The 15,873-nt window shown below is 39.1% G+C and overlaps 1 protein-coding gene across 2 annotated transcripts in view; it reads left to right on the top strand.

Moving 5' to 3' along the window:
* The first annotated feature begins 9,537 nt into the window (after positions 1-9,537).
* Positions 9,538-15,873, top strand: part of LOC149079605 (zinc finger MYND domain-containing protein 10-like) — an 18,813-nt gene continuing 12,477 nt past the window's right edge. The window contains exons 1-5 of one of the 2 annotated variants that reach the window (XM_089240216.1): positions 9,538-9,590; positions 9,785-9,916; positions 10,354-10,462; positions 12,222-12,335; positions 13,794-13,924. In XM_089240216.1, coding sequence (XP_089096342.1) covers positions 9,822-9,916; positions 10,354-10,462; positions 12,222-12,335; positions 13,794-13,924 — 449 coding nt within the window. In that variant the 5' untranslated portion in view covers positions 9,538-9,590; positions 9,785-9,821. The other variant, XM_089240217.1, reaches the window with a different exon arrangement.

Below are 15,873 nucleotides of genomic sequence, written 5' to 3'. Positions count from 1 at the left end.
GGACATAACGATCCTCCCAAGATCTTCATCAAGTATATCTTTACTTATGATATGAGTGCTTCCTTTCCCACCATTTAGCAATTTTTTAGAGAATTTCTGGCGTAATTAGTAGTTTTTCCCCTTTGGCATCATTATTGGAGACAATTGGCAATATCCCGTGTTTGAGATCATGAATTTTCGTGTTTTCCGAGAAATGTGGCCAATTCAGTGTTCGTGTCCAATGTATTGCAAGTTCGTGTCAAAAGATTGCACCTTTTGCTGCCATCTATCCGATAACTCTAGAACTTCATTGATGTATGGCAAACAGAAGAATAGGACAAATTCTTTCATCTACTGTTTAGAAAGCAAACGTTAAACTGTCGACGAGTACTATTTTTAAACACTGTTTTTAAAACAAATTCATAGATGACAGCAAATTTGTTATCGGATATTTTACCACTGGTCAAAGCCGCCCGGATTTTCAAATGTCAACAAACATGGCAGCTCCACATTGAGCTTATAGGAGTCTTTTTTGGATCACGTGATATTTCCCTCTTTCTTGAGGGACATACAAGGTAACCAATATGGCGGCTCTTGAAAGAAACAAATCTAAATTAAAGAAACATAGAAATGAATCTTTCTTTTTTTTTATGGGAGCAAGATATTTCGAATTTTATCTTTAGTTAAATTTTCGATTTTTGGGAGAAAAAATACCATATCTTCATACGAAAACGTTTGTACATGCAATAATTTTCTACCTTGCATGTTTTTTTATATTGTTTTGAATCAATGCTAGTACCACGCAACCCTTTCCGATCATGCCGCACTCTTGTTTTTGCCTATTTAGTGCATTTTTTGCATACCTTCATGTATCTATTTTTGCAAATGTTATATACTGTTCTGCATGTGCTATACAATTTCATCTTGCATCCTTTTGTACATGCAATAATCGACAATACTTTTGTACATGCAATAATTTTCTACCTCGCATATTTTTTATATTGTTTTGAATTAATGCCACACAATGTGACCCCCATTGTACATAATTTTTGATTGCAGCAGGCTCTGTAAACTTCTGATAGATTTCTTGCCAAGGTTTTTTTTTAAGTTTTTACTTCGCCGCTCACCCTGTTTTGCATGAAGTTATAATTAATTTATGAGTTTAATAATTTTATTAGTTAATAATTCCTTAATACTTTTATTCATTAATTTTATTAAAATTTGAAATTTTCGCCTGTGCTATATCATTTGTGTGAACACACTGGAGCTTATATTCCGCTTCGAGTGCCCCTTTTTTTTTCTATTGCTCCACCAGTTTAAATTTCTTATAAAATGACCTGCTGTAGATTCATCTTATTAGCACAGAGGGTTATATATTTAGTCTATAGAACGAAAAAGTTAAGAATCCGTCCTAAAAACTAACGCCTCTCTTCAGATTTTCAAATGCGGCAACATTCGTACGTGCTTATTTTTAGCAGTATTTCTCAACTCGTAAAAGACTGAAAAGAATGGTAACTTATAGCAGGCGTGATCGGAGATAGACTTGGAAGTCTGGGTCGGGGGCACGATGATGATGCGTCAATTCATCTATACATATATGCTATATGTTAACGGAAGTAAGGTGCTTTGCATCAGTCCGGGATTGTGAGTGGTTCTATCTATACATATGTGCATTAGATCAGTCAACTTCATCTTTGATGCTGGGAGGGCAATGCTCCCACGCCGCCCCGCCCCGCCCCCCGAATTCCGCCGATGTAGCAGGGAGGCATGGCCCCCACATCCTGGAGAGGGGGGCCCCCCAGGCTGGAATCTTTTGAGGGCCCCTTCTGTAGTTAATTTATAGCGTGAAAAAGCAAAAAATGATGAGAACTGCCCGGGCCCCTGGGCTAGAGCCCTGTCAGTCCCCCCCCCCCTTTGTGGGGGGCCATGCAGGGAGGTGGCCAACAGCTGGCCTGAGAGATTTTGTGCGGCCCGGGACTAAGTAGAATTAGTGCAAATTAAATTGACTTATTATTATTTAAGCCCTCATGTTCCACAGTAGACCTGATTAATTGGATTATTGCTGATTTAACTCATTATCTGGCGGCATTTGCGATTTAACACTAGGTCCGTCATTTCAACTTTTTCCGTGGGGGGGGGGGGGGGGCAAAGAACATATACCTAGTGTATGTATACATATATATATACCATTTCTAAAGCCTGGGGGAGGGGAAGCATGCCTCCCCCTTAAATGACGAGCCTGTTTAACACTCGTTATTTGGCGATACTGATAATTTAACATTTGTTATATGGCGACATTGGTAATTTAACATGCTTTATTTTGCAGAACAGCTCTTTTGCTCACAAACTGTAAGACCAGACATAGCCCGGGCTCCGTCTGCTTCATCCGTCCCATGAGGGATATAAGCCTTTTACCCCGAAGGGTTGGACCACGCTATATGCTCACAAACCGGAGTATTTGCTTAAAAATCCGAAAACCATTTTCAAGCAACTACCACTGCGTGATCGTGGATATCTATCAGACTTCTGTGATCGGAACCCTGCTCAAGCATGGATCTGGGAGACGATCATCCCTCCCAAGAGTGGAATAATATGGGGAGAATGTCCCAAAATACAGAATGAGCCGATGCATCTTCGCAATAAGTCACTCTTCACTTCTCATCGCCATTGATTCACCTGCCTCTGCTGCTTCATCCGCAGCTGAAGATGTCTGCATGAGCTTCACTCGCATCTGAAGACACCTGCATTTAGAGCTGGAGATGTCCGACTCCACTCAATTCGTAACTGAAGATGTCTGCCTTCACTCCATTCGAATCTAAAGTTGTCTGGCTCTGCTCCATTCGCAGCTGAAGATATCTGCCTCGACTTCATTTGCAGCTGAAGAGGTTTGCCTTTGCTCAGGTGCAGATCTGGGATGGGGGGGGGGGGAAATGAATAAACCCTCCCGAGAGCCAAATACTGGGCCGGACTTAGGCAGGTGCGAAGGGTGCGGGCGCACTGGGCCGCAAAACGAGAAAAAAAATACTTTGATTACATTTCGACTTAAATGTTTTTAACAAATCAAATAGCTCAAAATTCTGTCCAAGGACTCTAAAATTCAGACATCGAGCCCTCTGGCCAAGGGTTTCCACAGATAATCGGTTCCCTAGCCTGACAGTTCCCCCCTCCACAACCTTTAAGTGCCTGGAGGCACACTTGAACGCACTATTGTTCAAATTTATTGTCGAATGGCTTTCTCAAATGCTTTTTCATGACCATTGAAAAAAAATAGTCGTTTAATATTAATTATTGGCTGCAAATGTGAGTCTGGCGTGCACCAGGGTTAATGGTTACTGGGGAGTTGCGAAACTTTTTAGAGGGCCGCAAAATATTTAAGCCCGCCCCTGGCCAAATTGTATGGGAAAATTCATCTGTCCTGTAAAATATAGGGTGATAAAACACCCTATATTTTACAGGACCCCCTCCTGTCATATCGACCAGGATTCACAACTGATTTTTAGCGATAAAATAGAGAAAGGGGAACTTACTGGGGGAAATCCGAAAATTTATTTGTAAAAGAAATCGGTGACTTTTTTTTCTTATTTCATGACTTCTCCATGATGGGTGCATGATACCACTAAATGCATGAACGATCTCGATTATGCAAGCGGCAGCTGCGGCAGGGGGAAGAAATTCCTAAAAACAATATTCCTCTAGTATTGATTGCACAAGATAAATACACAAATGAGCATCTATGAGACAGTTTTCAACGATTTATACTTCTCTCGATTACTTAACAGACTGACTATGTGACACACTGTACAACAATTTTTTTTTTACAAATTCTTGAATGATTTGACGAACAACACTTTATTTACATAATCTGGTTTCTGGTGTATCCTGAAACAGTTTATAAGCCAGTTATTGCTCGAATACGAGTCCGCAGTCTGTTTACAACTGGCCGGGCAAGACAATATCCACAAAGCGATACGACTGAGGTTCGGATACTTGTCCGAATTCTGAGCCCAGAATTTCAACGGATTGAAAGTACCCGACTGACCAACCTCATAATTGGCGATGTTGAAAGGCTCAGCGAGATAACTATCCACCTCCTTATGAGCGGATTGTTCGGTATTTGCGCCAGATTCGTTCGTCACTTCCGGCAATATGGAATCGGAAAATTTGCTTCCGGATTCGCTAGGAAGCCTCTGCTCTTCCCTGACCTCTTCGACCAGCGGCGCTTCCATGCATTCTTTCACCAGGCATTTCGCCCTTATATTCGCAGCAATCTGGTCCTCCCTCGGCAAGAAAACCAATCGCTTGAAGCGTGGATCCAACAAGGTCGCGACTCTGTGGTACACTGTCACGCTGCCGGCCAATCTATCGTTCACTTCGGACAGAATCATCTTCTTCAACTGCTGGACGACGAGGAAATCGTTCTGCGAATTCAAACAGTATTTCCTGATTTTCGTTATCCACGGGATGAGGATGTTCAAACTCGGATTGGCGGCGCTGGACAGCTCTGCCTGAGCTTCCTCGAAGACGTGGAACAGTTCTATGACGGCGGCTATGATCGCCTTGTCTACCGAGAATAAATGGGTATCGCCCGTCTTATTGAGAATGTTGAGGATGTCTTCGTACTGCCCGTGTATCGATCGCAACATGGGCACAATGGAAGACCAATTCTCTTTATTGTACGGCTTCAGTTGCTCGGGCAGACCGTACTGCGACTTCACTTGTTCAAAATAACACACGATGTCGTTGCATCCTGTAACGAGGGGAGTGAAATCGAGGAATTCGTTCTCTTCCGGTGATAATGCTTTTCCTACGACATTTTCGAGAACTAAGTTCAGACCCTGGTAGGCACATTTCACATTTTCCTCGTCCTTGAAAGCGACTGAACACTGAGAAAGACTGTCTGTAACTATCAATCGCTTGAACGGAACGACAGGCATGTCCGTGAGAAAACCGGTGAACCAGTCCTTAACTTCCTCTGGAGTCTTCAACTCGGTGTCAAATTCCTCCGAGTGTATGGCGACCGTCTTCAATTCACCACTGCTTGTCGCATAATGACACATGATGCTTATATACTGGTTCTTGTTATCTTCATCTGTCCATATATTCACTGAGAAACTGGCGCCATAGGAATACTGGAATTCGGTGTAGAAGGCGTTGACGGAAGACATGTACAGGTCATGCAACAAGAAGTCGGACAGTTTTTCTTGCGGGCAAAGCATGCTTTCTATGTTTATGTCGCCATACACCATCCCGATGGACATGCACATTTCCAAGAGTTTCACGAATTCGGGATCGTCGACCGTGTCGAAAGAGCTCTGCGCGCTCAGCAAGAAGTTGAGAACCTGTTCGGGAGCCGAAACTTTCTCCACGTCCGTGACGGTCCTGCAAGCTATGTTGGTGTTCCTCTTGCTCTGGAAGAATATGATGGTTGGCGATCCTTTCTTCTTGCGGGGACGCGGCCTGGAACAGACTCGCATGTGGGCTCGCAGGGTCGAAGTACCAGATCGCTGAGCGTCGTGGATGAAGAGCGCGTTGCACCTGAAGCAAGCAACGAATAACTTCGATAACATCATCCGCTCATTACCGCACTGCCTGAAGTAATAAGGGATGTTGAGGCTCTTAGCCTCACTCCTGCTGATGAGGAGCTTCACGTCGCCGAACCAGCTCCAGACGTCGCTTTTGAAACGCTTGTTTCCCTTCACGTTCATGAAAGCCTTTTCGGTGACCACAGCTTTTTGTTCCTCGAAAAGCTTCTCCATGACGTCTTTGAATTCTTTCGCGTTCAAGCGGAACCTCTTAGCGGAAGGCAGCTGCGTTTGTTGCTTGATGATATCCACATTCTCTATAACATAAGAGTTCTCTCTGCACAGTTGTTCGTCAGGTTCATCGTCGTCCGCATTTCTGTAGAGAGAGAGACAAAAATATGTTTTTCATCACATTATAGCAGTGTGTTACGAACAGTTTTGACAAAATATCTGTCTCGAACGCAAATTTTACAATTGAGAAAATTGACATTTTTACATTTAAATGAAATGTTAAAGAGGAGGACCATTTAAACAGGACCGCGGATCCCCAGGATAGAACTCCGCGCCATACACACTCTGGAGATCATGCAAGCATTGCCCTATATGGCATCATAGCGCATATAATCTTGTTTATAATTTTGATTACCTATATATGTTTTTGATGCCTTCGTCTGAGACGACAATGTTTTGTTGTTTAAAATAAAACTTTTCGGACACATATATCCTCCGGGAACACTTCGACATCTCTTTGAGATAGGAAAAGCAGGGTGTGTAGGCTGGAAAAACACTGGTTTTCTCTCAAGGGCGTAGTGGGGGGGGGGGGACTTGGGGGTCTGGTCCCCCCCCGAAATGTGAGAAAATGACCGAAAAAAAGGGGGGAAAAAAGGCCAAATCCATTGTTCTGTCACTTTGGTCCCCCCCCGAATGAAATTTCTGGCTACGCCCCTGCTCTCTCTCATATAAATAGAGTGTTTGGTCAATGTTTTTCCTCACTTGAAATCAGGTCCCTTATCTAAAGCAAGTTTGCTTGAACGACTGTACGATGGCACTTTAACCATTGCCAGCAGATTCATATCGTTTTAAAATGTAATCATTAATCTTATCTTACAGAGCTCTTAATCTTATCTTACTTAAGCTCTTTACAGAGACATGACTTGGATATACCAAAGTTCGTGACCTGTCTATGTCTAAGGTGCGATGATTTTCACAATGTCCTATACATGGTATGATGATTTCACTCATTTAATTATTGATGTCATGTAACTTCATGTTTGCTCTGCTGGACATTTCTATCATGATAATATCTAACCAGATTTTCGTAACTCGGATCACCTACTGGGATTTTGGGATCAACTCAAGTAGAAGACTGATCCTTGGTCAGTTTATCTGTTTATTTCTTGCCACGAAGTTGGGCTGGAAGAGATTTCGACAACGGGATAAGTCCAGTGGCAAAGTCCTGGCGTTCATTCATTCAGTCAGTTTATCTGTGGTGTGACGAGCATTGTCAATGATTCCAAATGGGAACATTCAGCCAGGTCTTTGACCACCTGTGTGCTTATATCTCTTCGTTGAGATGGAGCGGCGGGCCATGTTCTGGGTATGAGCAGAAGTTGGGGAACATCAAAATGTGCCATAGCAACTACCCTGGAGACAAAATATTGTTGTGTGAAAGGTGAAATGATGGACCTCAGTGAGAGAAATAAACACTTTAGCCGACCACCACTGTAGCACAGGTGGAGTTCAAATCCGGGTCCTCACAATGCGAGTCTGTCACCTTGACCACTCGACCACCACAGCAGCGAGTTTACCACAAGACAGTATTACCCTCTTTGCCTCCTTCTAGTTCCAGCCTTGCCAAATATGACCACACTGACAGAGAATGTCCCCTCGGATTTGTACAATCCAAAACTTTTTACTCCAGGTCATGCAAAAATTATGTTCACACAAGTCAGCTGCTATGGTCTTTGAGACTCAATGTCTCACTTGTACTGACATAATTTTTCCGCTGCATGACCACAGCAAAAATATGTCCTACAATTCAAATGGGATGTGCCATTAGCATGATAGTGGAATTTTAATGTCGTCTACAGTCATGGGGCAAAAACAAACTTTGTCCACACAAGTCAGCCTTGCGTTCAGATCAGCTGTGGTCTTTCTGACCCAATACGTCACTTGTATGCACATAATTTCAACTGAATGGCCCAGGTAACGGATCAGGGTGATGTGTCAGAAAGGGGGGTGATTTATTATATAGTTTCTTTGCATCATCCTGTATTTTATAGAAGAGACCAATTTTTCCCATACTATTCAGCTCTTGGAAGGCGTGATCGCTCCATGCTAGATCCGCACCTTGCATGACTAGAGGTAAAGACATGGTTAACAACCCAAATGGGATGTTTCATTTGCATGATATTGGATTTGCAGTCCCAAATTTTTATCCCTGGTCATGTGAAAATTATGTCTGTACAAGTCAGCTGCTGTTGACCCAATGTCTGATTTATATATGGATATAACTTTTTTACTGCATGACCAGGGGCAAATATATGTTTAAAAATTTATATGAGATATGCTGTTAATACGATAGCATATTTGCTACCCTAAACTTTTTTAATTTGGGTCATGCAACAAAAAAAAAAGTATGTCCAAGCAAGTCAGCTTCTGCGGTTTTTTTCCCGACCCCTTTCTTTCTTTCAAACATAGCACAACTCAGGTCTATCACCATATATGGGTGATTTACTACCTAGTGAGTTGTGCCGGAAGTATAACTGTGCGTGTGTACCTAACAGTCTGAGTGCGTATGTAGTGCTATGCTTGATTTTTTTTTCAGTGCCGCCATCTATATTTGAGAAGTGAAGTGAGTGATGTGTTATGATTGAATTACATTTGAGTTTTTGTAGGTCTGTTGCTCTCTGTAGCGAGACTTTTTGAAGGGGGAGATTGGCTCGCATTCATGCCTTGAAGTTGGGAACCGCAGAAAACCAACTTCAGCCGACCACCACTGTGGTGACGGTTGGGTTCGAACCCGGTACCTCGTGATGCAAGTCCGTCACTATGACCACCACAGAGGCAACCCCATGTCTCATATATACACGAACACAAATGTTGTGTTGGCCATGTATACCCTCGGCCATACAAAAATGATGTCCTAATAAGTCAGTCTTTCAGACCTAATGTGTCACTCTTTCCCGCTACATGACCAGGGTAAAGATTTGGATAAATAACCCAAACAGGATCTGGAATCAGCACGAGAGCAGTAATATTTCTTATTTGGTGATGACACAGGGCCTGAAATGTTTGTGGTTCTTGTCCTTCGTTGTGGTTTCTATCAGGAAAAGGATATTTATCAATCAATGTGAATTTACTAGAAAATCCATTCACTTAAGCTCGAATCGGGGCCTCCCATCAAAAATTTTCACCTAGGACCTCCATTTCAGGGAGATTGCGGCCATCAAGATGATGCATATTGAATTACTTGATATCCAATGAGAAATAATATAACTTACGTTTGAGCAGCCACAATTTGAGTCTCTACCATGGGGTAGCCGATCGTTTCCAAGGCATCAACGAAAGCCGCAACATCTGCGGAGCAAACAAAAACTTGCTGAGACTCCATCATAATTTATTCTTTCAAATCACGAGAGGGGCATTTCTTACTAATTCTTTTAAATCACGAGAGGGACATTTCTTACTAATTATTTTAAATCACGAGAGGGACATTTCTTACTAATTATTTTACATCGCGGGTAGGAACACTTCATAATTATGGTGTCAATCAATGACTTTCATTTTGAATCAGGGCAAGATGTAAACACATTTTGTCCCCACAAACATCAGACGATGGTGGTGATGATGATGATGCTTGACAGGTAAATTTCACATGATATTCTCTGAATTGGTTATACAAAAATAATAAATAATTAAAAAAATTATTATTAGAATTAATATGAATATTTATTGTTATAATTTCATAAAAATATAACTCAGATTTTGATGAAAAAAAAAACCAACCTAATCAGCAAAAGTTTTCATGTCGGTCACAGCCGTCTGGGAATAAATTTTAAATTATTTCGCCCATGTATGGGTTTGAAAGTAAAATAAATTTCCACTTTCTCAAATGTCATGATATAGGAATTTTACTTGAATATTCTAAAATGTTCTTATTTAAATATTTGTATTGGCTGTGGTTAAGGAAAGCTTGGGATTTATTCGCTTAATATATAAAAACAATGTTGCCATGGAAACTGTGTCTTTAAACACTATGTCCTTTTTCTTTCATCTTGTAGAGGAAGTGGAAGGATTGCCTAGAACTATTTTTACAAGATGGAGAATCGCGGACACGTGATTTTTCCGAACGAAGCTGAAGCATTTATTCAAGATTTGAACGTGGTTGACCTCGCTACTGTGGGATCACCCAAGTACAACCTTCTTTCATAAATATATATTTCGTTTCTAATTTGTAATTTTATAGTAATCTCTAAATTCAGTGGTTCTCAACCTATGGGTATGCATACTCTTGGAGATTTGGGGAAATGCAAAAATAAATCAACAATGGTTGTGGGGGGGGGGGGGCAAAATTAGTGAGATAATTGAAAGGTGTAAAACATTACTTCTACTCATTGCCCCCCTCCACCAACAAGGGTAAGACTGACGGGGCTCTAGCCCGGGGGCCTGAGATGATTCCTATTTTTTGCTTTTTGACATTATAAATTAACTATGAAGAGGCCTGCCAAGGATCCCAACCTAGGGGTAGAATCCCTTCCACCATCCAAACAAAGTGTGTTTTAGAGTCGTAAAAAAAGGCATATGCAATTATCGAACATGCATACTAAAATTAGTTTTTTTTCTCCTTCAGATGGCTGAAACAGCACAAACTAATCTACAAACTTTCAGTTCAGTCATCTCTGAGTGTAAGGTGTGATGGAGAAGAGTTTGTAAAAGACTTTTTTTTGTCCATAGGAAAGGTAGTATATTACTTTTTTACATCACAACTTTGTATGTATGCATGTATACTCAGGTAATGCAGCAGAGCACAACCTTTTCAGTCTGCGGGCCAGACATTTCTTCCACTTGCAGGCCAGAAACTTGTATATAACCTATATAGGGTGACCACACATCCTGTATTTCACCAGACATTTCCATAATTTCTGCCATCCAACTGTTCAATGAGGCTTTTCTGCCTGTACAGGACTTATTTTTGGCGCCCCTGACATTTTTTTTTTTGTCCTTTCGACATGGAATTGGCACCATTCGTGGAACAGCACCCTATGCAGCTGTATGGGTTACATGACCCAACAGCTGCCTCTGCATGACTCCACCATAATTTTTTTTGTCACGTAAATATATTTATTTCGCATATCTATCAAACATATACAGTTTTTTGTGAATTATTCTATTTTTGGCTAGAATTAGCAATTTCACTTGCCTTTGACAATCTTTGGCTGCAATTTGTAACCTTATTTGCATTTGTCACTGGCTGTAATTGTCCCTTTTACTTGCATTTGACAATTTTTTAGCGATAATTGGTGACATCCCATATGAATACAGATTTCCCATATTTTTATGAAGGAAATGTGATCAGCTTATGTTATGGTGTTGTGTATATTGATACTTTTTCTACAGGAACACCTTTCGCGGGCTGGGTGAAACCACTTGGTGGGCTGCATTTAGCAGTAGATGAGAGGTTTTGCACCTCTGAAATAATGGTCACCTATTATTTCAGATAATTTAATAATCTTCCATTCATTCAAATAATGGGTGACCATTATTTCAAAGAAACAAAACCAGGGCTGGGTGAAACCACTTGGTGGGCTGCATTTAGCCGTAGATGAGAGGTTTTGCACCTCTGAAATAATGGTCACCTATTATTTCAGATAATTTAATAATCTTCCATTCATTCAAATAATGGGTGACCATTATTTCAAAGAAACAAAACCAGGGCTGGGTGAAACCACTTGGTGGGCTGCATTTAGCCGTAGATGAGAGGTTTTGCACCTCTGAAATAATGGTCACCTATTATTTCAGATAATTTAATAATCTTCCATTCATTCAAATAATGGGTGACCATTATTTCAAAGAAACAAAACCAGAACATCTAACAGTGTAGACAGACTTTTAGATCTTGCTAATGCATTCCCGTCTTCTAGGTCAATTCAACCATTGGTGTAGAGAGGTCTTTCAAACCAGCTTGTCTGGTTTCACTAATTTTTAATTTTTTGGTGCACCTCATCAAAATGCTTTGCTCGCAGTACCCCCAAGTCAGAATATACAACTGCCTACATAACAGTTGCGGCATGGTTGAATTGGTTAAGTAATAAGTTGAAATCACAGACAATTCATGTAGGCCATCTTAAGAGCATCATGGGGCCCCCCCTGGCCAAGTGGTTTTTTTGAAGCTCTACCTGGTAAATTCTAGAAAATTTCAACCAAATCTCATTTTTGTGAGGCCCTCTTCTCTTGAGGCCCCTGGGCCATGCGTTAAAATGACACTGAATTCATGTATAATACAGGAAACAAGTAATTTTTTTAGTGGATTATCCTATTAATCTATCTATTAAATCTACTAGTGGAAAATGTAATTGCAGCAACTCCAGAAGCTGATCACAGTATTCCAGGGTACTGCTGCACATAATTTGGAAAGCACCATCTCAATGATTATTATTGTTGCAGACTGAAAAATTTTGTCATTATGAGTTGAGATTCCTTTTTTTTTCTTCCTCATAGGTTCCTACCCTGATTCATGAGCTACTTGTCACTGAAATATGGAAGGAGAAAGTATTTCCCGAGATTTTGAAGTTAGACTTCCGTCCTTCTACAACTGTGCTCCTGTATTTTGTGGTATGCAGTTACACTTTTCAAAAATAATTTCTTTTGCTATATTTTTAGTACTGGCGAGTTATATGGATATCTTCAAAAACCAAACTCAACTCACCACTAAATAGGGATTTTTACCATACTGGTTATCTGGACGTTATATGGATATCATCTTCAAAAACCAAACTCAACCCACCACTAAATAGGGATTTTTACCATACTGGTTATCTGGACGTGCATTTTTTCAATATTGGCACAATTTAAAGTGCTTTTTGATGGTAGAATGATTTGTTTTGTGCTTGTGATTTAACCCATTAAAGATGACTGATTTTTAGAAAGAAAAAAAAACACTGAAGTGGAATCATACTCCCACTATTTATTGGCAAAGAAAAAATTTTAATTTTGTATGGCAAAGTTTCTTACCAACTGGCGTCAGTGGGTTAAGCAGTCACCTTATTTTTCAACTGTCATAACAATCTCATGAAAGGTTTGGTTTATTTTCCTTGCCAATTACCAATCATCCTGATAACCAGCCAGTGCCGTTTTTTTTGTTGCTGTATTTTTTTTTTTCAGAATACATAAATTGAACAAAAATTTTCCATTCTAATTTTACTACAAAAATCAGGTATCTTTTGTGGTTTAGTTTTTCAATGAAATCGTTGTACTTTTCATAATTGTAAAATTCATGTATAGAGCAGTATTAATGAATACAACACAAACTTTTATGCAACAAATTTTCAATTTATAATGAATTTACCTACCATAAAGCTCACATTTTTGTTAATCTCTCTACACAGAGAAATGGTTTCTATATATTGTCTGAGGCTATATAATAAATTTCTTAAACATTTTTTTTAGTAAACTGAGCAATGTCATTACTTCCTCATTACACTTTCACTTAGACAATCTTTCTTTCGTCTCCGGCAACTGGTGGCTCTGTTTGAAGGATAGTATTGGTGGTTTTGTATCAATACCACTCAAATGTATATAATATAAAATATGTGTTATATATACTTCTTTATGTCATCATCATTTGGACTATTTTTATCAGCTCTTAAGCAAATCATCATTTTGAAACTAAATTTATATAATCGTGTATCTATTATATTGAGAAGTAAATTTGCTTAGTATTGTAAATCTTCCAATACTAAGCAAAAAAATCTTTTATAAGGAACAAATGACATCAGCTCACCATGGCATGAAAGAAAAAAATGCTGAGATTTATGGAGGGGTGGCATACAAATGGCCCTTCATATATATACTTTTAGTACTAGCTCTGCTTACCACCTGTACCAAGAACATGCCTAAAAATATCAGTCTGTGAACTTTTTGTAAAAATGGAGCTTGTGGTGCGTTGCACAAAAATGTATTAAACTACTGGTTTTACATGATTTAATGTGTATTTATTTCAACATAATACTATTGGTTAAATTTCTGGAAATTTTTCATTCACTAACTCTCCTATTTTTCATTTTACTCTAGCTTTATCACGAAACTATTGTGGCAGGCCTGTTAGGATCTCTCCTTTTCCATGAAGTAGTAGTGGAATCTGCCAGCGATGTTCTGATAGACCTCATTGATTTTTGTCATAGGAAAGTGACACTCTTGCTATGGTGAGGCTTAAAAGAAATTGAAGTTATGATCCTCATTTTCAGATATATTGATAGTTTTTTTAAATTATTTTCTTTTATCAAGCTCATTATAATCATGAATTCTTGTGAAGTGTGAACGTGAACCATATTTATCTGTCCAGCCTATTGAAATATTTTCTAGCACAATTTGATAAAATATCATTACAATTATTGAATGTGCACGTATTCCAATTATGTAACTTTGATGTCATTTTTAATACTTTTGCACTTATTTCATATGTTACTTATTCTCTTATGCTACGTATTGCTTTAGTTTTTCTTCTTAAACTTCACAGCTTCTAAATTTATGTAACCTTTATTAGTAAATTCTTCCTCACAAGCTTCATTAAAGTGGACTAACCGCACCCCGCTCCCATAATTTTTGTTTCTAAATTCAGCTCTTTTGCCATGATCACAAGTTTTTCATTTATGTTTTTTTATATTTACTCTTTTCCTCAAAGATCTTCAAAATCATTTACAATTTTTTTTGAATAGTTCTTCCAAGTATTTCTTCATGAACTGTCCAGTCATTTTGTTACATTCAGATGTATATAAATAATGGCACACGGTACATTGGAAATATCTCTTGTAAAAAACAATACTTCATATAATTTTTTTTAAATGTTTGTTTACCATTTTCTCTTGCTGCTGTAGCTATTCTAAAAGTGCTCTAAAAATAGCATTTTAAAATTAGAAAAATATAAATAACAGGATTTATATTAGCAAACACAATACATGAATAAATTTTGTATTAATGCCTTGAATACAATAATTCTATAGTCAGGGCTGCTAAGGACAAGGGATGAGTAGGTAGGTCTTGTTTAAAAATTTTCACCAAATATCGCAAAAGTAAATCTAGGATTTATTTAAGGTGCCAAATATTTTGGTTTGAAACTTGAAAAAAATATAATGGGACAAACACTTGTAAACTTTTACAACTGATTCCTCATATGCATCATCATTATTGCATTATTGTCTACATAGGCGTACGCAGAATTTTCTCGAGGGAGGTTTTCAGATTTTTTTTGCTTCTGAGGGGGGTTACTTTTTTCCTGCAAAATAACACTATGATCTTGGTTGAAGGGAGGGGGGGGGGGTTATAACCCCAAAACCCCCCTTTGCATAGGCCAATGATTGTCTACCACTCCAACAATAGAAAAAACACATATATGAGTCCTTCCACTTGACTAACTAAAGTGTTCTGAACTACAGGGTGGGCAAAAAAAAATCGTAGAAACTTTAAAAATTCATAAAAACCATTAAAATAACCAAAATGAAAAATGGTTTGCAGGATTAGCATCGCTAGGTAAGGAATTTTTCTAAGACAGGAAAAAATAACTGAAAAACAGCGGAGAGGTGGCGATGACGTACACTAGTCAAAGAAAAGATATGCAAATAACGAAGAGAATGCCTCCAAATCATAAATCATTTATTACAGCAGTATGTGGTCCACATGACCACCACCACCACAGGGGATAAACACATTGCAGGAGTGTCACAAATCCAGCAACGGCAGAGGGCAGCTGGTCTGTTGTATACATGACACCTCTGACCGTACCGCTTGCACCGCCACCTATCGGCTGTTTTGAGGTTTTTTCCTGTCTTAAAGAAATTCCAGTGACCTAGTGATGCCAACCCTGCAAACCGATTTTATTTTGGTTATTTTTCCAGTTTTTATGAATTTTTAAAGTTTCTATGGGCTTTTTGCCCACCCCGTATTTCTAATATTGAGTTGTTTCTCCGCTACAGGCATATACATTTTGTGAAAGATGACACTGCAATATTTGACTGAATCTATTTCATTCCTGCAGTGTAAAATAATGACATCAGATAACACAAAATGACAGACTTTGGTCTCAAAAAAAAAAAAAGAAATACCCATCGAGGGGTTAGCGCACGAACCTCTCGATGAGTATAAAAAAACAATCCTA

This window comes from Pholcus phalangioides, unplaced genomic scaffold (genome assembly GCF_987345545.1).
Source record: "Pholcus phalangioides strain wild (caught in Gottingen) unplaced genomic scaffold, Ppha-v1.0 ptg000012l_1, whole genome shotgun sequence".
NCBI classification, from domain to species: Eukaryota; Metazoa; Arthropoda; class Arachnida; order Araneae; family Pholcidae; genus Pholcus; species Pholcus phalangioides.
This window is presented reverse-complemented; position numbering and strand designations above follow the sequence as displayed.